Here is a 23,888-nt window from a genome sequence, read left to right as displayed (position 1 = left end):
TTTTGCGTATGCCTATTTAGGAGCAAGTGTGACGGACAACACTTTTCTTTGGGGGAGAAGTTTGTTAGAGCGTGAACGTAATGGAAACATGTGACTTGTTACGTGGCAACATCCGGGACAGTTAGAAGAGAGTTGTTGTTGTAATTTTTGAAAAAAAAAAACAAAAAATCTATTCTTCTAGAAGCGTTAATTATTAAGAGTTCTTTGTGGTTCTTGGAGTACGAGTAACATTTGCTCAGTACAAATGCTGTATTTAGTAATTCCTAGAAATTACTCGAAATAAGAGGTGTGAATGTTCATGGTAAGTTCAAACAGGAATTCAATTCCTAACTGCAACAACTCTAGTTCTAAAAACCAAGAAATTCCCCAAAATTCCATCTTTATAGCCAACAGGACTTGGAATTCTTAGAAATTCCTAGGATTTCCAACTCAGAGCACTAATCACTTCCCTGAAAGACTGTAAATCTTAAAACTTGCCGGAAATTCCAGGAATATTTAAGAATTATTAGGAATTTGAGGAAAACTTCGGGGCAACTACTAAAAAATAAATACGTGCATCAACTCCTGACTAAAAAATTCAAACAGTCAATGAAATTTATTTATGTGCATAATTTAGGTTTACACGTAAATTACTTTCAATTGTATATTAACATCAACATGTAGTAATATTAGGATGAAATTTGATTTCTTTTACTTTTCTTGAAAATTTAATAAAAATTATCCTCAAATACTCAAATAGTCCTAATGAATCATAAACTATGTTTATTGCAATAAATACTATCAGTCCAAAATTAGTCTTTAAATTAATCATTTAATTTGGAATGATAATACAAATAGTATTTAACTCTTTCCTCACAGAGTCAGGGTTTCATTTAATTTTATGCGGTTGTAACTTCTTTGCATAAAACTCTTGTGTGTTAAAATTCAAATGTAAGCTGTCAAGCAGCATTTTCATGTTATACTGTTTATTTTTGTTGATTCTGCAAAATTAAATTCAAAGATTTCTACTCAATTTTGACTTAACACTCTGGAGTGAAGGGCTTAATTACAATTAATTAATTAATATTTGAATGAAAATCTTCTTGTAACTGTAACAATAAATTGTAATGAAGTTATCCTAAACTGGAGACTAAGCTGCTGTTTGTCTTTTTTCGCTGGGCTCGTAGCTTATCAAACGTGACTAAAATAATCCTGAAACCTTTAGCTTACTGATGTATTTGTTTCATTATAAAGCGTACGCTTTAGAAAATGTGACATGCAAGTGACCGATTCGATTCTACCGAATATCGCAATTTTTACTCACCACAAACAATCAAAATCGAAGCTTTATAAATTGCCGCTCGACCCTTGTACCGGCCAGTTGACAAGTGAACTGTTGTCCCTTCTTTTAACTGCACGGCGCCAACGACTTGCCCTTCATTTACAGCACTCACGCTATTCCCTTTTTCCCATTGAAAAAAGGTAAAACCCATCTTTAGAGTTGTTAAGCAAAACAGTTGATAAAAGAATTTAAACGCACCAGCGAACCACCGATGAGCGCCATTTGTTTGTTTCTGATCAAGAGTAGCTTGTAAATAGAATCCGCTGGCTTGCCCGATTGCAGTCTCAAATGAAGCGCGGAAAAGTAATGTGACTTCTCTCACCGGTACTCTGCGTTTGAACAATGAATTAATAGATTAACCTCAGATCCATGTTTTTACGATGACAAAAATAATGATGTGAACTCACTCTATGTAGAAATAATCGAAAAGAATCGAGCGTAATACAAATGCACGATTTGTGTCCAAAAGTCGTCGAGGAAACGAAGACTTGGAAGCCCTGACTTCAGTTGAGTACTTCACGGCAAAGGTGAGAAATATCACAAGCCAATCAGAACTTTGAATGTGATTTAAAACGTGTTTTAAGAACATGCAGAGATTTGAAAGATATCACTACATTGAAAACATTATACTGCAGTCTTGTCAGACCCCTGCTCGAGTATTCATGTGAAACCTGGAATCCTCGTACACAACGCAATATCAATAAATTAGAGGCAACTCAGAGGAGGGCAACTAAGTTTATTCTTAACTCTAGGACAACTAAGTTTATTCTCAACGACCGATGAAGTTTATGTGGCTCCAAAACTAGGTTTTGTAGCCACATAAACTTCATCGGTCGTTGCCTTCATTCTAAAGTTATTCCAAGGGTTTTCGCTCCAATTTTCATGCATCTTCATTCACCAAACAATACCACCACCAAATTCAATGCGCCCAAAATTCTTTTTCACGTAACATCATGAGAATCACCATTAGAGCTATGTGCCAAAAACGTAATCGCCTCACCGAACAAATCCTACATTGCCGCTCTGAACTTTCCAAAATCTGTCCAGCAGTTTTATTACAATCTATCCGCGCCAAAATTCAGGAAACTAATTCGAAACTTTTCAATCATTTAAACCAAATGAAGGCCCAAAAACTTGACCAACTTATCGGTCCCCAAATCGCTAACCACTCATCACCAGAAAACCTCAAAACTGTAGTTACCATTCCAGAAAACCTCTCACTTTCCGATTCAGAAAAATCCGTCCTCAGTAAGGGCTTAAATTTCGTTCCCATTTCTAAAACAACGGACGAATTCTCAATTAAACAAGACGTAGAAAAATTCCTTCGCCGCGTTCAATTAAAAGCCTTTTTTCACAACAAAGAGGATGATTCTAACACCTCGAACAAAGACACTTTCGAAACACTTCTGACTCGAAAGTCTAAATGGACTCCCCCAGAGGGCCAATTCGCATCATTAGACTTTTTTATCAAAAAATGCTGCCACGATATCAACAAACTCAATTTCAAACGTATTACCAAATTTTCTAATCTCTCTTCTGAAGAGTGGTCGGCTCTAAAAAGTCTTAGAAAACGCAAAGACATAGTTATCAAAGCGGCCGATAAGGGCGGCTCAGTCGTTGTTTGGCGCACCGACCTCTACCAAAAAGAAGCTTTGCGGCAACTTTCTGACACCTCTTTTTATCAAAAGATCGACAAAGACCTCACTGCCAGCAATCAAAACTCCGTCAAGAATACGATCAACCAACTCATAACTAAACAAGAATTGCCGGCCACAGCAAAGAATCTCATTATAACCACTCCTAGAACTTCTCGTATTTACTTTTTACCTAAAATTCACAAACCTAACAACCCGGGTCGGCCCATTGTCTCGGCTTGCAGTTGCCCTACCGAACTTATCTCCAGCTATTTAGACAAAATTATGGCTCCCATCGTCAAAACTTTACCATCATATATTAAAGACAGCCAACACGCTCTTCAAATTTTTCAAGACTTTAATTTCCTCGGCCAAAACAAACTCCTTTTCACCATGGACATTACGTCTCTTTACACTGTCATTCCTAATGGCGAAGGCCTTCTGGCCCTTAAACATTTTTTTGATCAATGTACTGTTAAGGAACCTAAATCTGAAACACTACTACGCTGAGCCGAACTAGTGCTCACACTCAATTGTTTTTCATTCGGAAACAACTTCTTCAAACAAACCAATGGTGTAGCCATGGGCACCAAAATGGGACCTAGCTATGCGAATCTTTTTGTAGGTTTTGTCGAACACCAATTTTTCAGCCAATACAACGGGTCCAAACCTGAACTCTACGGTCGCTACATCGACGACTGTATCGGCGCTACCTCCTCTATCAGAGAGGAGCTCACTCAATTCATAACTGCAGTCAATTCTTTTCACCCGGCTCTGAAATATACTTGGGAAATTTCTGACAATTCTTTATCCTTCTTAGACGTCAAAGTTTCAATTGAAGGTAACGGTTTATGCACTAGTGTGTATTACAAACCTACAGACTCGCATAATTACTTGTTATATTCGTCTTCTCATCCATCTCACGTTAAGAATTCCATTCCTTTTTCTCAGTTTCTAAGACTTCGTCGTTTATGTAGTAATGACTCTGATTTTCACCACAAATCAGAGTCAATGTGCCAGTTCTTCGATGAACATGGTTACCCTGTTTCCGTCGTTCAAGCGGGTTACCACCGCGCTCAACTTATTGATCGACATTCAGCACTACAAACGTCGCATAAGGAAGATTCCGACCGCATTCCATTCACTCTCACGTTTCACCCTCACAACCACTCAGTTAAATCCATCATTCTTAAAAACTTCAAATTACTTCAAAACGATCCAGAGACAGGCACTATCTTTTCGCAGCCTCCGCTCATTTCATTCAAACGCGACAAAAACTTAGGCAATTTTTTGGTCAGAAGTTCTTTTCAGACTAATGAGCAACCAGGCACTTTTAAATGCGCTCGTGCACGATGCAAAACGTGTCCTTTCATTCACAACACTGATAAAATATCGGGACCTAAACGATCCATTAAGATCACCGATCACTTCATGTGCACCTCCGCTAATGTAATCTATTGCATAACTTGCACTTATTGCAAAAAGATATACATCGGCGAAACAGGCAGAAGACTAGGTGACCGATTCCGAGAACACCTTCGAGACATGGAAATGAATGACAAGGACACATCGAAACCAGTCGCTAGACATTTTAATTTACCCAATCATTCTAAGCAACCTATGGCAATCTGCGGTCCTTCCTTGCACTTAGGTGGCATGGAAAGCCGTAAAAATCTTGAACAAAAGCTCATCTTTCAAACCGGCAGTCTAAATCCCACAGGGATCAATGAACGCTTTTCATTCCACTAATTTATTCATGTTTTTCTCGTTGCCGTGCACCCACCAATAACGTAGCTCCATTTCCTCCTTTAAAAGCACACACAACCCACAATTCCTCTATTCGCTCCGACGAAGGGCTAACGCTCGAAACGTCAGCTTTTGTAATCATTACGGTGGCCAATTTACCATTTCAACTTTGTTGATATATCCAAATTATTCTTAACTCTGATGAGGATTATGATCTTAGATTAAAGAAATTAAAATTACATAGTTTATTTCATAGAAGATATATCAGGGATATTGATTTTTTATTCAATTTCATGAATGGGCATGATGATATGGATATTTCTGATAAGGTGCTTTTCTGTGAAGATCGTAGTGTAGATTATAACTTAAGGAAGAATGATTCTCTTGACCTAGTTAGCATATACAGTAGAACAAATATTTTTAAATATAGCTTTTTTATCCGTGTTGTGAATGAATGGAACAGTCTTCCAAATAATATAAAGGATTCTGCTAGTATTTCTAGCCTTAAACACAAAGTTACTTCATTCATTGGTAATACTTAGAAATTTTAGATGTGATTCAATGTATTACTTAGATATCAAACTCTCTACCATGATAACTGTTTTTCAATATTATATCTCTCTGGGGAGCATCCCTCGTATGGTGTCTAGGATGCCTTTGGATGCTGCCTCTCCATCATCATCATTGTTTATGTATTCTGTTTATGTTTATGTCTATGTATTTATTTATGCATCTGTTTGGTTATTTAATTAAATCTAGATTTGCATAAACTGTAATAAATAAAAAATACCCTCATTATTATAACAGGTGGATACCACCATAGGAAGTATAAGAGATAACTAGATGGTGACAGTGTACCAGTACCCAAATCAACATAGTTTGACCGCAACAAGAGTTCAGCAACACGTTTCCACACAGCCATTGTCTTTCGCTTCCACAGAACTAGCAGTGGTGCCAAGAGAGTTAAGTGCCTTTCCTAACGAAGAAACATTTGTGCAAGAGAAGGAAGCGACTTTGTTGCGTTGGAATTCTCGCCTACAAATGGATGTGCACATTCCGAAGTGTTCCAATGTTTATGGTTATGTTTATCTTGTATGATTTTGGCACACCTGTGGACATGAGACATTTGGAATCCAAGAGGTCTTTGAGGTTAGAAAGCAAATCTATGATTGACAATTTACATTTAACATAATTGACTGCTGCTTTACGTAAAAAAGTGCATGTTAATGTTAAGATTTACTAAAACTCATTTTAAATAATAAATTTCATGATAAACGTATACAGGTATATCTCTTGGTACATTCTGTGGGGGAACCAAAGTTTTAAACCTCTAAAATTACTCCTTGTCTTAAAACTTCCACTTTCAAGGTATTGAGAATTTCTTGGAATTATTTGAGATTCAGGGTTATGTACATTGCCTCAAATTCAATTCCCAGAAATTCCCAAAAAATTCCACCCAATCTTAACTTATAGGTAGTTTGTATAGCTGAGAATTCCTAGGAATTCCAAGTCCTTGCAAAACTTGAACCTTCCTTTCCCAGAAATTCCCAGTAATTCCAAGCTTTTCAAATCAGAGCTTATTTATATAGTTGAGAATTTTTTAGAATTTCAAGGAATTCCCAGAAAACTGGGAATTCAGTTCAGAAGGGCGTTAGGGTTTATGGAGGTTTCGACAAATTGCAAGTTTGCACCCCTGTCAATATTAGGAGTTCACCACCTGGGCCCAGTTGTTCGAAGGCCGATTAGGGCTAACTCAGGGTTAGTTGTTAATCTCGGTTTCTATATTTCTCTGTTGAAAGGCTGTTTTGGGATAATTTTCCCAATTCTTTTTAGAGCATTCAATCATTAAATCATAGAAAAATAGAATTCAAGTGAATTTTCTTTTAAAGCTTTCAGATCTGAAATGAAATTTTACACTAACCCCGGGTTTTCTTAACCGACCTTTGAACAACCCGGCCCTGGAGTAAAGCAAGTTGCCCACCCCCCTTTACCAGTTTTCCCCCAAAGTAGAGCATGGCCTTCTAGAGCCTTAGCCGACTTTGATGCTCTCTGAATCCCTGGATTGTTGCCTACAATTGTTGTCTCTTTCTTTTCTCCTTTGTTATTCTTCTGTCACTGTAAAAGTTTAGCAGTAGAAAATCTTGTTTCATTTGGTTGGATTTGTTTTGACAGACAAAAACTTTTTTTAAAGGTATAGGATTTTGGTTCTTGCTTCTGGTTTCCTGTTGCTTCCATTGTTTACAAGCAGAATTTTGCCCCCCCCCCCCCACCCTTAACCTTTTCTTTCTTGTCAAGTACATGAGGCCTTCTTTCTGTGCAGTTAACTACATTCAAAATCATGTAAATTAAAGATCTTTTTAATTATTTGAAAGCATGCGACATAAAGATCTTTTTAATTATTCTCCTCCTGATCTTTAACAGAAGACTGCAAATTAAAACAAACAACTTTCTTAAGAACTCTCAGCTTGGTTAAGTTCCAACAAGCTTGCATACAAAAAAGATTGTTATTTGTGTTGTTAATAACATACAACATTAATTACTGAATAAAACCCACTTCCCTTAAAATATGTATGCTACAGGGAGTTGAGTCTTGGGCCAGTTTTTTTTTTTTTTTCTTGTTTAATTAGGAACCAAGAGGACAAAGGTCTGGGTGACAATGCCAAACTGGATACTCTATGACATGCATCTCCCCGTGAGCATTTTCATTCTGAGACCAGACAAAAGAAATATTAGAGAAAGATGTTCTTTTTTATCTCCTCATTATTGTGGAAAAAAGAAGGAAAAATGAGTCCTCATGAGTAGTCAAGAGGTAGAGCTTTGGATTCTGCAGCTCCATGCTCTATCACTAAGCCAACAATACATGTATAATTTTCCATTGTGTTGCACTTGCTCAAAAGTCAAATTAATCACAGCAAGCAACCAATGTAAAATAGAATTTTTTGGCAAATTAATAATTACGTAAAGTCAACTAAGTTAAAAACTGGGATTATGTGTATGTAAGGCAGCTTTGGGTCTACATGTTGACCAAGTGTAAGTTGATACCCTCATCAGCTGATACAAGAAGTTTATAACCCTGTTTTAGGTCAAAAGCTCTTGCTGATAATAAATCCAAGTTGTTGGCAATGTATCAGCCAAGTTTTAGCCGCATGTATCATTTATTGTACATGGTGCGCCTTATGTGGCAAAATTTAAACTCATACTGGGCCATAGTATGCAGATTTGCATTTCTGATGTGATATTGCATGAGGCAGATTATCCTTAATTTAACTTATTATCCATTTTCAACGTTTCTTTTACATGGAAATATAGCTCTATACCCAAGGTTGTGAAATTCTGGTTACTCACTGTTTCAAATTTTAAATTTGTTTATTTTGCAACTTCTATTTCAACTCTAGGCAAAGTTACCAGCTGCTGTCAAATATTTGTCTTTGCACGCCATCATTTTCTCAACTTCATTGGAAACTGATATGAGAAACCGAGGCAGGAAAATGAAATGGATAAATTTGTATTGTTTCCATCAAAAATCCAGATTAAAAGTGTTGAAAAATTGGGAGGAAGTCTGAAGTGTTTTGCTTTTCCTAAGCAGGAACAAGTACTTTGTGGAGTTTCCTTGCCTTCTCTTGCCATTCCTTTTACCTGTGGAATTCATGTCTGTTCTCTGATTTGTTTTAGTTCTTTTATCTAGTTAGGATTGTTTCTTTGCTCCCAAGTTCCATCGATGTCATAAACATTGCATCAGCAAAAGCTTTTAAAACATGTGTCCTCCCATCTGGCCAATATTCTGAATGAGTGGGTAGGTTGGAATGTATTAAAGCGAATGCGTGACTGATATTTATTTCATGTCATTCACATTTAAAGCTTTCTTACACATTGGTTTGAGACGTGGCGAAGAATTTCTGTTTTATTATTGGGAGGGAAATCATTCTTACTAAGATATGGTGAGGGTTTTAATAAAGGTGCCGTAAATCCCCACTATTTTTTGTTTAGTTTGCCATCAAGTGTAGGTGATGTTGAAGACAGCTTTTTAAGGAGACTTGAGGCATATTTCTCAGGTAAATGTATTCTTTTTCTTGAAATTAGGAAGGCTACATCCCCCCCCCGCCGCCCCCATCACTCTTCGCCATTGCTTTCAAGTTGTCTCTAATAATAGGGGATAAAAAGATCACTACACAAAGTTCACAATCATTTACAAAATTTATTCCACACTGATAGGTTTGGGAGTTCTGGCTCTATTAACAAGTACTGGTAAGTTGAGATCTTAACTACAAAGGCTGATTCTTCATCTTCCGATTTTGCAGTACAATACTACTTATGGACAGTTCATTAGACCGGGCAAATAACAGGCCCTAGATATGTACAGAAGTTCGCTAAATATGTACAAAAGTTCGCTAGTATGTACATCAGTTGTAGAAACTTAAGCAAAATTGATATGATTTAAATCTCTCACTACCGAAATAACTTTTCTTTCATGCACGCGACGAGTTTATTTACAATTGGCTAGGATTTCAATGGCAGTTGATATGAAATTACTTGAACCTGATCGCTTCAATCGAAAGGGAAAACAAACTATAAAACAAATGTGTTCTATCTATAATCTGTACTGAAAGTAACTCATCCGATCCGCTTTTGATCTCCAAAAGAACTTCGATAAACTTAACTGGAAACTATTCCTTGCGACAGGCATAGGCGATCAAAACATACAGAAGCTTGCATTCAATTTAGGATCGAAACTAACCAATCATGAAACGATACAGTTTCCTGAGAGGTCCGAGATTTGCCGGCTCTCTTTGTTTTTTCACTTCAATATTATTGGTTCGCATAAAAAAGATTGACATCCTTTCCTCTCAATAAACATGTTCATTGGTTCATTTTTCTTTATTTCGATCCGGTTCAAATAATCTGTCGGCCGTGAGCGCCTTTCAAACCTAGTCTGTTTTCCTTCGCGTTTTAAGTTTCTGGATTGTAGGTTGTCACTGAGCTGGTTACCTCACAGTTAACATTGAATAGTAAGATTTTGAAAAGTAAGTAGTTCAGATAATTTGTTTACAGTTTACAATTGCAATTGCCGAGGCTTAAATATCTAGCTTACACTTAGACTTACCCTTACTTACTAAACTACGTGCATGTTGCTTACCTGCTTCTGTGATGTTTCTATTGTATGAGAGGTATAACGTGTGTAGCTGACAGTTGTTGTTTGTAATGGCGTCAGCCAAGTGCTGTGCTCCTGTGTCTCTGATGTTATTGTTTGTGAGGTCTAACGTGTGTAGCTGACAGTTGTTGTTTGTAATGGCTTCAGCCAAGTGCTGTGCTCCTATGTCTGTGATGTTATTGCTGTTGAGGTTTAACGTGCGTAGCTGACAGTTGCTGTTTGTAATGGCTTCAGCCAAGTGCTGTGCTCCTGTGTCTGTGATGTTATTGCTGTTGAGGTGTAACGTGCGTAGCTGACAGTTGCTGTGTGTAATGGCGTGAGTCAAGTGCTGTGCTCCTGTGTCTGTGATGTTATTGTGGTAGAGGTTTAACGTGCGTAGCTGACAGTTGCTGTTTGTAATGGCGTCAGCCAAGTGCTGTGCTCCTGTGTCTGTGATGTTATTGTATTTGAGGTATAACGTGCGTAGCTGACAGTTGTTGCTTGTGATGGCGTCAGCTAAATACTTTGCTCCTTCATCTTTCAATTGATTTCGTTCGAGGTCTAACCAGCTCAGTTGACATTTCCTACATTTTAACAATTTACAAATCTCAAAACAACCTAGAGGACCCAGGTTATTTTCACTCAATTCTAGATGTGAAATTTGTTGAACATCCATAATTACATTTACTAACGAAGAGCAATCAACAGCTGTGAGGTCACTTCCAATAAAATTTAAACCGTTAAAGTTAATTTGTTGTAGTTTTTTCTGAACTATCGATTGCATTCTATCACTTTCATTAAAACATTTGAACAATGTCATTGCTAAATACCGTTTTCCTCGAGTCGGCCACATGGTTACTTTCCTTTGCGTTTCACTCTCTGACAACAGTTCATAGTCGTCAACAGTTTTCTTTTCAGTTTCCACAGGAAGAAGGTCTGTGATAATTTCGCTCGGTAGGTTTTCTTTATCGTTCATTAGACCTGCTAGGAACTGGAAAACCAGTTGCCATTTTCCATCCTTGATGTTTTGGGAAACAAATTCCGTCAGTTCACTTTCCGTCATTGTATTAACTAGGTGCCTCGCAGCGAAAAACTCTTGCATTGTTAAGTGAATGAAGCAGAATTGTGGTTTGTATTGAAACGCTTCACTTTGACGGTCGGGTAAGCGATGGAAGAGAGCGCTGTCCTCCATTCCACGTACTTCGTTTCCTTCAAGGACCAGCTTCCCTTCTTTAATTCCTTCATAGGCCACTCTTCCTAGTGTCTCGAATTTGTTTTCCACTTCAGTTGGTAGTTTATCTGAAAGAAGGCGCTGGCGAGTGAAGCGTTTATCGCGAAGTTCTTTCGTGTGTTTGAAATAAAACACTCTCACTGCAATCTTGTAAATCTTTGTTAATTTGGAAGGGAGGGTACCGCTAGCGGAACTTTCGAACTGCGATATCTGTGACAGACTTGAGCAAATAATGAAGCTGTTCACAGGGATATAACAGAGGGAAAGTAAGTTCATGTTGCTGCTGATGTGTCGCCATAGTTTTTCGCCTGCTTGTTCGTCATTCACAGCGAATTTGTAAACATATTCTTTAATTTGCTCGGTTGAAAACCCTAGGATTTCTAAGATTTTGTCGAACTTAAGATCTTCGATGCCTTCCAAAGCCGTAGGTCTCGTAGTCGTCACAACCGACGCATCTTTGAGGAGTTCCCCGGTCACGAGCAACTGATAAAGGATTTCGAGCGACATCTTTTCTTCGATGCTGGGAGTGGGAGGCTTCAGGACGGCCATGTTCGCGCCATGTTTAAATTCGTCAAATCCATCAAAAAGTATAAGGACATTCTCAGGGTGCTGCAGGATGTGCTTCCAGACTTCATCGTCCAGGTGATTTGAGGGAGAATGTTCTGACATGATCAGTAGTTCTCTGAGGCTAAGGTAGTTTTCCGAATCAAATCTCCTGAATTTCACCAAGAAAGCAGCATCAAAATGGATTTTTGCACCGGATGTTGCGTTAAAAACTCTATTAAATGCCCAGTCTCTAAGAATTTTGGTACAACATAACGTTTTGCCGATTCCAGGACGACCAACAACAAGGACTTTCTTATTTTCATCATTTAAGAGGTCATTGAGGCTTTTCGGTTGTGATTCTTCGTTGCGCGACTTTGGATAAACTTTGAGTTGCTCTTGTCTGTCTGTAGTAAAGTGGTAGATAGCCCTGTCGGGAATGACCACCAGGTTTGTGTAAATCTGATCCAGAGTCAAATGTTTGGCAGCTGTTTGTTCCCCTGGGGGACCTGAAAACGGTGATCGGAGTGCGGCGAGATAATGGGTGTCATTTTTAATCTTTTTCTTTGTTTCTGCAATGAATATTTGAAGCTGTTCAGAGTTCTCATTTCCCTTCCTTCCATCTGGCTGCTGTGGTTCTTGACTCGACTCGAAAACAGGATCTCGTGGAGGCTCTTCGCACACCTTGACTTGGTTAGGATAGTGTTCAGGCTCTTTTAGCGGAGGTGGGTTAGTAGCTGTTTGTTCCCCGGGAGAACCTGAAAACGGTGATCGGAGTTCGGCTAGAGAATCGGTGTCTTTTTTAATCTTTTTCTTAGTTTTGGTGATGATTATTTGAAGCTGTTCAGAGTGCTCATTTCCCCACCCTCCATCTGGCTGTTGTAGTTCTCGATGGGACTCCATTTGGATTCGAGATTGAAGTACGACAACGGGATCTTGTGGAGGCTCTTGGAAAATCCTGACTTGGGTAGAAAGGTGTTCACGCTCTCTCAGCGGAAGTGGAATAAGTTCATGTTCTCTTCTTCCTTCTTGCCTTTCAGGTTCCTGAAGGGACTTGTCATCAGTGGGATTTAAATGGGTTTTTAGAAACTCTGAGTCTTGCGTGAATCTCCTTTCTTTCCATGCTCGTAACAAAATGTAGACGGTCTCAATCAGAATGCCAGCGACAAAAGTTCCATTCACTACAAGGAGAAAGCACATCCAGAAGGTTTTCTTTTCCGCTCGTCGATTGTAACATTCGTGAGTATTGTTTGGGGTGGCGTTAGATGAATTCCTTGGCTGATTGGTTTCATAGTTAAAATAACAGTCAAACTTTGAGGAAAACTGTAAAGAATAAAGCCACTGAGTTTGTAGGACTATGAAGAGAATTCCTAAGACAAGTCTTGTGGATAGTTGACAACAATAAGCGATGAAAAGTTTCTGTCCGCGGTTTCTTTCTGGCCCTCTTGAGTTCCCTTGGTCGTGCGACAGTCCGCTCTCGGGATCTCCGTTACGGTTACTTGAGGACAAATGATCGACTGTATGTCTCACTGATTGGGAGTACATAGCACATACGATTCCAATAAGGCCGAAATTGATGATCACGAAGCCATATATAGGAACGCCGTGATTGTTGTACTCTTTCTCGTACTTCTCGAAACATTTTCCACGGACGAGGTCGGTGTATTCGCTCCTCGCTCCACCACAGCGGAAGTCAAATCTTTCTTCACTGTTCTCCACTTCAGCAAAAATGCCAAAGAAGACTGCGCTGATCATAAACCAAATTAAAACTGCGGCATAGCTAATTTTGTTGAAGGTTTTTGGCGCAATTAGTTCTTTGAGATGATCCATCGTTTCAATGCTGTTGCATTCACGCTGTTTCGATGAAATGAAAAACGCTTTATAAATTGGCGTGTGGACTTCGGTTACGCATTGTTTCAGATTTTTAGTTTATTTATGGAAAAACTGCAATTTGAACTCCTGGCAAACTTACGGCTCTCGATGATTTGTTCTCGCACGCTATCATTTTCTCGACTACATGGGAAACCGAAGCAGGAAAATGAAAGGCTTGGGTCAAATTTTTCCTTATTTGAAATACGTCAGATTTATTTGAAATTTCTTTGAAAGAGGCGCCATAGAAACGTTTTCAGGTGTGAGGAGAAATCGTGAGTTGATATTATTGTAAGGGCTTTTTACTGAGTATGAAAACCTCCCAATGACTTGATTGCGGTCCTCGACTTCCATTTCCCCACAGAGTTTGCAAAATCACATGTTTTCTCTGTTTCATCTGTTTATCTGCAAATTGTGACTCATCAGTAACTGAGAAAGCGGACATTCTCGTAGGAAAGTGAAACCATGCATTTTTTACTAACACTAAGAATTTGCATAACTGCAGAGCACCCTTGTATTCTCCAAATAACAATAACCACTATTATATACCCGCTCTTTCTTGTTAATTTTAAAAGAATGCTTACTCCTCTGAAATAGAACTGAAAACTTTCGTCCCCGCTTGAAGACGGTCTCAATGTGGTCATTTGTCAACCGTCAATACATACACGATTTTTACCACCAGCCTTTCCGCAAACCTATAGTTCTGAAAAAGGGTTTTTAAGCTACCACGAAAAGCGTTGTCCGACAAACAGACACTTGAATATATATAGATATCTTGTTAAACGTTTTGTTGTGTCGTATCGCTGAGTATTTTACGAGTTGTGCAGTATTTGGAAAATATACGGCGGACACTCTCGTAGGAAAGTAAAGCCATGCATTTCTCACTGAAAACTAGGAGGCCAAACACTATTGTGCCGTATTTTGAAAAATACGGCACAACTCGTAAAATACTCAGCGATACAACACAACAGAACGTCTAATATGAGATTTATTATCCAACATGGCAAATTGTTATTTCAGTGCGGGCGAATGTCTTACTGGTTCTCTCTCTGGAGTACAACAACCGCGAGATATTTGTACTTCTTTTGGGCGTTGTTTTTACTCTGCGAAGCACATTTGGATAATAAATTAAATGTTATTAAACGTTTTGTTGTGTAGTATCGCGGAGTATTTTCGAGTTCTGCCGAAGATTGGTTAGAGCGCTGGACTGTTGTGCGGGAGGTCGAGGTCGAGCGCTCGAGCCCCGGCCGGATCGACACTCAAGGTCTTAAATAACTGAGGAGAATGCGCTACTTTTCTCTAATATCAAGAAATGGATAGACATTCTAGCCTTCTCGGATAAGGACGAATAAACCTAGGTCCCGTTTCCTGCATCTATTAATTAGTTAATTTTGTTAGGCAGGGGACATTGAAGAACCCACTCACGAGATTACTGTGATGTGGTCTGGCCTGTTTATTGGGAATTGGGGGGAGGGGGCATCTAGATCTTAAAAATAAGTTTCCTTCGATTGTTTGTAATCTGCTGATGCAGTCCGGCCAAAGTCCCTCGAAAAGTGTTGTGGTGCGCATTTGATCATATCCATACGTTAATTTGCGCAATATAAATATCAAATTAGTATTATTGTTATTATTATTATGATCGCAGAGAAATCAACTGAATGCTACATTCTAATCAGGCAGCACAGGGCGAAAGTCGCAACATGTGAGCTATGGAGTAAAAAATAAATGTACATTAACTAATCCCAAAAAGCTTTTCCGTTGTGTGTACGGTCCTCCTTCTAACAGGAATTCAAACTGCCACCTTGAAAGTCCGGGCAATATTCAGCGTGCCCGAGAGCACTGCCCTCTGCATCTTTCGCAGTACGTCTGTGCTTCTGCCTCCCACCAGCTCGCGCATGATGACATCCAGCTCCCGTGACCACCCCCCGAGGGCATCCATAATGATGGTATATTGCTTCATCTCGTAGCCTGGGAACTGCTGCCTTAGTTCCCAGCGAAGGGGTCCGTACTTAAGTGTCCGTACTTTTATTATTATTATTATTATTATAATTAGAATTATATTGACGAGCTCGTAGGTCGAGTCAAAATATAAATAGCGAGTAAAAATACTCAGGGATACTACACAACAAAATGTTTAATGAGAGATTTTTTTATCAAACACGCCAAATTTTTTTTTTAGTGAGGGTCAATTTCGCGGATATTTATTTTTGGGAAATGCGTGACATAAATGGCGGAAGAGAATTGACGCGGTATTTTCTTCAATAAATGATGAAACTTGTCGTCGAACTGCTTTTCTTCGTTCGAATCATCTAAAAAACTTGGATTAATATTCGCCAGCCATTCCGAATCTTCGTCATCTGGAAAATATTTTAAATCGTTCGCCATTTTTTTTTTCGTAACCTCAATCCAATTCGTCGCTTGCCCGATGCGAGGAAACCTGTCCAACCGGTTCTCTCGTTTTGGGCGTTACTTATATACTCTACGAAGCACCGTTGGATAGTGAAGTAAAAGAAAACTCTGAAGAAGTCGAAATCGGACTTAACTCAGATATTTTTCGGAGTTGTTGTATCTTTATCGACGGATAAAGGTAATGTACTCATCTTTGGGGAATTTGCTGAAAACAACCTAATTATTCCAGAAACATTTTCATGTTGCGTTTTAAAAAACAAATGGTGTGGTCGGCAGTAATAGATTTTCACAACAGGGTTCCAGGTAGCAGCAATTCGTTCAAATGTTAAAAAATTCTGGGTTTGTGCATCAAAGTTAAATAAAGGCTACATCAAGGAGGCACGTGAGGAATACGCGAAACTGCAGTGTGTTTGTTTAATATATACATCAGGAATTGTAAACTCCGAGTAACAGACCCTACATCAGTGGAGTTTCTTTGTGAAGAGATCAACGAAGTGGTGTTAAAAAGTATAACGGAAAACAAAGAACAAACATGATATGTTCTGATTTTGCTTTCTTTCTGTGGATTCTTAGAAAAAAAGAAAAACCTGAAAACGTAATGTACAATTGGCTGTGAGTCAGAAATCACAAATGGGGAGAACTCAAATGTGTATCGAGTGCGAATGTCGAACTAAGAAGATAAAATAATAAGCACCGAAAGACACCGGAGAACATCAAGGCAAGACACGAAGTGTAGCTAGTGGCTTCACCTCAATAACTGTTACTTTGAAGGACAACCACCGACCCAAATTTTACGTATATCGAGGCATTATGCATTTCGTTTCGTCTTCTAATATGAAGTAACAATATGGTCAAGCATTGATTAACTTCTCAGTATTTTTTACACGTGCGGTGAAACTAAAAGGAGAAAATTACAATGTACAGGATAAGGAAAAGCGCCAAGAATAATAACAAAATGAAGCGAAAGTAAAACAAAACGGAATAAAATAGACTGCAATCTACATCTGATCTTGTCTTAAAGGCGTAAAGAAACTCCAACGTTGCGTAACTCGAACAGACAAAACGTTAATAAAATACTCCGATGTGACCCCTTCGATCCCCTAACTTCAACTCCACAATAATAAGGAGGGCGTTCTCTTATAAGGCTATCACTGTAAACCGGTTTAAACAGGAACGCCTAGCTACGTAAGCGATTTAATCTGTGAACAATATCACACGAAAAACTTAGGGGTAAACTTGATAATGAAACAAAACAGAACTCAAGCTGCTTTCAATCAGACCGACGGTAATTACGTAATCAAAGTCCCTTTTTTTCAATGTTCATTACACTGTCACTGAAACATTACGTCTAGAATTCGATACTTCCCATGAGTAATCTAATATTTTGAAAATGTTGTTCGGTTTAGTTAATTTCTTCGCCGGTAACCTCTATTTACTAGAGAGACTCAATTCTCTTTAATACATTGATATTCTAGGAAAATAACTTCTCTTTGTAAAAGGATTTTAAAACAGCTGACCATTTTCTGGGATTAATTTGTTGGTAAAAAAAAAAAGAATTAAGCGCGGACAGCTTACGACTTTAAATCGAAACTAAATGACTTTTTCACTCGTCATCTGATCTTTACTGTCACTGAAACACTATGTGTATACACCGAATGTAAACATGGCGTCCAATTTGAGTTGCCATTGTTCTGAACTCACTAACCTCCTCTTCGCGTGGAAACACAATAGGATTATCACGTGTGTGAGAGGGACTACTTGGAGGGAGTTAACAGCTATTATATTTGCTCTTGAGTCATTTTTGCCCCTTCTTAATGGCGCTTACATTAAATGGTTTTCTGGCAGTCAAAATGCTTTTAGAATTATCTAAGTTGGAAGCATGAGGAAAGATCTACACGTTGTAGCCCTTAAGATTTTTCAGTTTTGCGTCGATAATGAAATCGAATTGGAAGTAAAATGGATTCCCCGAACTAATCTTGATAGGGCGGACTTCATTAGTCGTATTATTGATGTAGATGATTAGCAAATCGCAACTTCCTGTTCTGAATTCCTGGATTATACTTGAAGGCGACATACAGTGGACTGTTTTTCCAATTTCTATAATAAGAAGATCAACAAGTATTTTTCAAGATTTTGGAATCCAGGTTGTAGCGGCGTGGATTTCTTCGTCCAGAATCTGACAGGGAAAAATTTCCTCGTTGTGCCCCCGGTAAATCTAATCCATAGAACAATTCACTATTTGTATATATCCAAGGCTGTGGCTACTTAAGTCGTACCATTTTGGCCTTCGTCGTATTTTTGGTCTATCATTGCTAGAAAATTTTTTAGTTTTGTGATAGATTATAAGTTGTTCAGGGGAAGGACTGTTCTGAAGCATGTTCGGAACACCAATTCGTTGTTACGCTCTAAGAGATTTTTTGGACAAATGTTAGTGGTCCGTATGAAGTTTTGATTGCTTGACCACCGGGTCCCTGTAACTCTTAGGATGATCAGTAATGATTAAGTTGAGATTTGCTTGGTAGGTATAAGGACACTTGTCCGATTATACATCGACAAGAGGGCGCTGGCCTCGGATTAGGAGGGCTCTTTATCGTCTCCAGCTTATATTCTGAGGTAGTTTACGTGGTAGTAGAACGCTTGTGCATACGATAGAAAGGTGCCGCATGCCTGTTTTCGGAGACCGGTTGTTGTTTTGAATCTTGTATTTTAGTTTGCGGCGTTTCTTTTAAATGTTTTCCGTCCTCTTTTGTCTTGTCTTCTTTTGTTTTCATCAGATGTTTACCACTCAAGGTTATTGGGACAACGTCCCCGACCACGTGAAACCAAACACCAAAGATCTTCTGTCCTTTTTAATGAACTTTAAGGCGGATTCCACAGTTAAAAGATACAAAATAAATCGTAAAGTTCTCAAGATGGTGTAATTTCTCCGGTATTCAGCCGTCGCCTCCTTTCTCGGTTTCGGTTCTAATTTCTTACCTTCACGAGGTATACGTTAGATCCAAGTCTTATGCAACACTATCGTTGACACATACAGCCCTTAAATGATTTCATTCCTTTATTCCTGGCATCATTAGCAATCCTTTGGATGCAGCAATTTGCCATAATTTATTAGAAGCAGCTAAACGCACCAAACCAGCTGTTTCTAAGAAGGAACCCATCTCTGCCGATATTATTAAGAAAATCATTGATAAGTATGCTCCTTCAGCTAACCTTGCGTTTAGCTTGCATGTGCTCGTTAGGTTTCGCGGGGTTTCTTCGCTATGATGAATTTAGCAATATTTTGATTAGCCATCTGGAATTTTTGCCTAATCATTTGTGTGTGTTTGTTCCCCGTGCCAAAAATACGCGTACAGAGAATGGAATAAGGTTTATAGTGAGAAATTGTTCAGTAGATATTGTCCTGTTCCCCTCCTAGAAAGAAACATTCTGATGGCTGAGGTAGATCTCAACAGCAATTTGCCACTCTTTAGACCTTTAAGATTGTTCAAATCTTCCGATACTTACAAGTTATATGGAAGCAAGCTCTCGTATACGAGACGTAGGGAAGTATTTAAGAATTGTCTTAAGGATCTTGGCTTGGATTACAAGTTGTATGGCCTGCATAGCTTAAGATCGGGAGGGGCTACATCTGTTGTTAGCAACAGCACCAACTTATCGGAACGTTTACTTCAATTACATGGTCGCTGGATGTCGGACTGTGCTAAAGACATGTATGTCCTTGAAGACGTAATTAAGCGTCTAGAAATAACTGATAACTTGGGATTGTAGCAGTTAGGGTACCTTAATTGTAATATTCTTTCGTCAATTGTATGAATAAATGTGAGCTTGGATTGCCTGAGCATCCAACCATCATTCCTTTGGTGTTGTATTTCTATAGTATTTAAAGAGAAATTAATTTACGTGCGTCTGAGCGCAGCGAATTAGAGCGTAAGTACAAACTTTGGCGCCAAAGACAACATGGCGGACGAAGAGCAACTTTGGCTCTTATTAATCATTATTTTGCGCAGGCACACACAATACAGGAATAATACCGTTCGAAAAAGAAAGAAATTTTGTGTTCGTGATATCTATCGACGTCGAGCAGCTTAGGAAGGGTATGCTAACCTCGTCAGCGAACTACGACTTGGTGATCGTGAATTGTACTTTCGGTGACTTTCGGTAGGTTTCGAGTATTTTAACTTTTGATTTCGTATTTTTTCAGTCAAGCTCAAACGTTTAAATTTGTTACGGCTATTTGTGCATTTTGGAAAGATGGAATCGAGCATTGTGATTGGTTTATTCTTCCGCTTCCGCTTCCGACTCCGACAATGCAGTTTTCATTAGATCGTAAGTGATGGAGTCATAGGCAGAATCGGTCTTCTGCTTCCGACTCCGTCGGTTTGATTTCCACTAGATCGTATCGCTCCACGCTTCTGATTACGACTCCGACTACGATTCCATCGCAAGTGAAAACCAGCCTTTAAACCCCGTTTGTTACTTGCTATTGAACCGTTTGTTCGAGATAAACGAGAAGAACAAAAAAATTAACATCTGATACCTGTCAATTTTCTTCCAAGGCAAAATACAGTAGAGCCCTCGCTATAAGTGCAAAAGTTTTGGAAAAATTCAGAAACAGAAAGGAAAGTGACAAAACTTCCATTTTTTCCGTAGTCGTTCGCGTTAAAATGCTACCTAAGGCCTCTATCAAAATAGCAAAATACGATGTGAACCATTCCCTAGTTAATTATTTAGTACGGGTTCTCAGTAGTAGATATATGGGGATTCTGGGACAATAGGTGTACTCAGTTCGAAAAATTAGAAGGAAATGTATGGGAAAATGTTGGTACAAAGGTTACACTTGAGGAGGAGTATCTACAATCACGTGCAATGATATACTAGGACAATAGATAGAGTATCCACAATCACGGAAAAAGTAGGGTAAGGTAATGTGTAGGTTTACGTGTGCTCAAACCCTAACAATCATTTCAAACAATGAGAACAATAGAATTCAAGATGGAGAAGGGATTAAGTCGACACACATATATGACAACATGATAGAGTACGCAGATTGTGAGTATCCACAATTTGAAAATTAGAGGGAAATGTATGGGGAAATGTGACTATAAAGTTCATAATTGAGGAGTATCCACAATCGCGGTGAAGGTAAGGTAAGACAGCGTGTAGGTTTACGCGTGTTCAAACCCTAGCAATCAGAATCTCAAACAATGAGAACAATAGAATTCAAGATGGCGAAGGGATTAAGTCGATACACATATATGACAACACGGTAGAGTACACAGATTGCGAGTATCCACAATTTGAAAATTAGAGGGAAATGTATAAGGGGAATGTAGCTATAAAGTTCACAATTGAGGAGGAGGAGTATCCACAATCACGCACAATGATATACTAGGACAATAGATAGAGCATCCACAAAAGTAGTCTATGGCGCCTTACCGCCGAATCCCGCAGAGCCTGGATCCGAGTGACTCAACCGAGAGATAATGTATTCATATGATGTAGGTGTAAGAGGGGTTTTAAGGGATTGGATGATAATGTATGGATAGGGTGTAGGTGTAGGGGAGTGTGTTTTTTAGGGTAAATGATTCAGGTGTACGAGAGATTTTTTTAGGGGGAGGGTTGGAGTTTAAAAAATAACGGAAACAATGAAATCCAAGATGGCGTCGGAAACAAAGGAAACAATGAAATCCAAGATGGTGGAGGGATTAAACCGCAGATAAAATGAGTTAATTTTTCAAATCAAAACATGTATTATTATCTCACACGCTTGCATACAGACTTTTACAAGAAAAAATTAATTTTTACAATGATTTAATATATGTTTTTGTGTAATTATAAATGGATGTCATAATTTGTTTCCTGTATTCTTGAAATGTGTCATCATGTTTAAATGCTTCATTGGCTGCGGTCTCTTTGGAATCTCTAATGTTGTGATTGAAATGATGAGGAGTCATAGTTGCTCTAGCATGTCACATCATTCTTCTCAAAGACTCCTTATCGGTAAAAGAAATTTTTTTTAACTGCGATACTTTCTAGTTCGATGACGACTACGTTTGATTTGTTTGCCATGTAATGTCTAAACTATCGACAGCATTCATGGTCACCCTTGATTAGTTTTTTGAATAATATTCCAACATGGTATCGCTCGGGTAAAACACACAGACGCAGCCAGAGGCTGCGTTTTTTCCGGAGGCGCGCGCGAAGAGGTACCCAGGCTCCAGAGGTTTCTCTTTTTTCTCTCCTTTTTCTCCCTGTTTACAATCCTTTCTCGCGGCTCCGAGAAAAAGAGACTCTGCTACGCAGCTCGGCCAATCTCGCTGCTTCGTAGCCCGAAAGGATTGTAAACAGGGAGAAAAAGAGAAACCTCTGGAGCCAGGGTAGCGAAGAGGAGGAGGAGGAGGAGGAGAGAGGAAGAAACCAAACAATTAAGTAAAATCTTTTATTCTACCCGAGAGTTTTGATGTAAATGTAAATGATATGTCTCATTAAAATGCACAAAAAATAAAGAAATGACATTAGCATTCAATGTTTTATGAAGAGCCGCAAAGCTCATTTTTCTTAGTGTAAAACCGCATACATCCTTCATGCTTTAAAAGATGACTGTATAATCGCCTCGCATCATTACTAGCCGGGTGTAAATCTAGGGTGATATATCCAAATGGTCGTTGTGTGACCTCAAAATACACTTGCATAATATCTTGCCTTGTCATCGGAAAAGCTTGCAACAATAAATTTTTAAGTCCTAGTTGATCACGCGGATTCTTGAAAGCGACCACGTAATGAGCATTCCTGGAAATACTTTTAGCGTATTTGCCTGGTGGAAACATGTCTTGACACAAGTAAAGGACAGTAATGTTGCGGTGATGAGAATGTTTGGTGAAAAGATCCAACACCTCTTTCTCATTCCCTCCTTCTGTCATAAGATCATCCATCACCAACAATCCACCGTCTTTAGAAAATCATTGCTCTAACTGTTTTTCTCCGGGTATACAGTCATGAAATTTTATTCCATGTCGTTGCATCTCGCGATATCCATCTTGCCAGACGCGATTCCACACTGATAATCTAAATACTTTTTATCTTTTACAATGAGTACTCATTTTCTGTAAGTATAAATACAAAGAAAGGCGCCTTATGACCTTCAAAGTAATTTAATACAAGAGAACAGGTGTTATTCTCCTGGTAATTATTAATGTCACGCAACGTAACGTAATTGGAAACGTTTTGGGGGTGCTTGAACATACGCGCGTTTAAAAAACCGCAACTGAAAGGACGACGTCGTTAAATTAGAGAAAGAAATCCCGCATTAAAACATGAGCGAATAGAAATGTAGGTTGGATACTCCCGCATCCGTCAGTTTGCATATTTCGGCTACCAGATGAGTAAACTTCATTACTTACGTGAAGACCAGAAAAGAAAAGTGAGGGTCCATACTGGCATGATTAAAAGAAAAACAAAACAAAACGCAACAACTTCTGATCCGGCCTACGTGCATTTTTAAAAAATAAGATAACCACTAACTGACGATTAGGAACGATACGCCGTTCATTCGTTTCTTCCTCACTTTCCTGTTCTGCTAAACAAAAGAGAAAGTCAGCATCATGATGACTTTTGGTAAGTACATTTGCTGACAATCTCTTTCAGTAGAGCCAAGTACGGGGCCTTTTTACGAATGGGCTTTGATGGTATATTGAGGCCAAGATCTTCACACATGTGCTGCAACATGGGTAGCCTCAAGATTTTCAAAGAGTCCTTTAGAGCCATTTCACAAAGATCGTACTGATCGTTGATCAGGGGATGGTCAAGTTGTATTGACGTGACAGTCTCCTTTGCCTCGCTAAAATTACTCTCCTCCTGAGCTGCTCGGATATCACTGTCATCAGCATCTCATTGGCGTACTAACGCACTCTGTCTTGAGAAGAAAGAGGTGATCTGGGTAGTTGTGAGGGATTCCGATGACTGGAAATTTCTTGTCGTGCACCATCGGTGCCCCGGGCACGCCGCATA

At 38.9% G+C, this 23,888-nt stretch overlaps 2 protein-coding genes and 1 long non-coding RNA gene across 5 annotated transcripts in view; 1 reads left to right on the top strand and 2 right to left on the bottom strand.

The window, feature by feature from the left end:
• Positions 1–23,888, bottom strand: part of LOC148726108 (uncharacterized) — a 137,922-nt gene that overhangs the window by 8,457 nt on the left and 105,577 nt on the right. The gene's annotated exons all lie outside the window — the stretch shown is intronic.
• On the top strand, positions 1,456–19,733 carry LOC111328465 (uncharacterized). Of its 3 annotated transcripts, XR_015989242.1 has the most exons (5): positions 1,456–1,848; positions 5,509–5,850; positions 8,689–8,753; positions 8,914–8,946; positions 18,656–19,733. It is a non-coding gene; the product is annotated as an uncharacterized LOC111328465 (long non-coding RNA). The 3 variants fall into 3 exon arrangements; XR_015989244.1 differs by lacking the exons at positions 8,689–8,753; positions 8,914–8,946; positions 18,656–19,733 and adding an exon at positions 8,097–8,254 and having other exon boundaries at positions 1,464–1,848; XR_015989243.1 differs by lacking the exons at positions 8,689–8,753; positions 8,914–8,946; positions 18,656–19,733 and adding an exon at positions 7,329–8,254 and having other exon boundaries at positions 1,466–1,848.
• On the bottom strand, positions 8,877–13,685 carry LOC148726118 (uncharacterized). Its single transcript, XM_088726584.1, has one exon. The coding sequence runs from the start codon at positions 13,431–13,433 to the stop codon at positions 9,774–9,776; it is 3,660 nt and encodes a 1,219-aa protein (XP_088582710.1). The 5' UTR covers positions 13,434–13,685; the 3' UTR covers positions 8,877–9,773.

The sequence above is a fragment of the Stylophora pistillata genome, chromosome 7 (assembly GCF_964205215.1).
Source record: "Stylophora pistillata chromosome 7, jaStyPist1.2, whole genome shotgun sequence".
NCBI lineage: Eukaryota > Metazoa > Cnidaria > Anthozoa > Scleractinia > Pocilloporidae > Stylophora > Stylophora pistillata.
This window is presented reverse-complemented; position numbering and strand designations above follow the sequence as displayed.

Excerpts from the sequence above, each read along its gene's own strand:
- LOC148726118 (XM_088726584.1), bottom strand. The coding sequence starts at position 13,433 with ATGGATCATCTCAAAGAACTAATTGCGCCAAAAACCTTCAACAAAATT.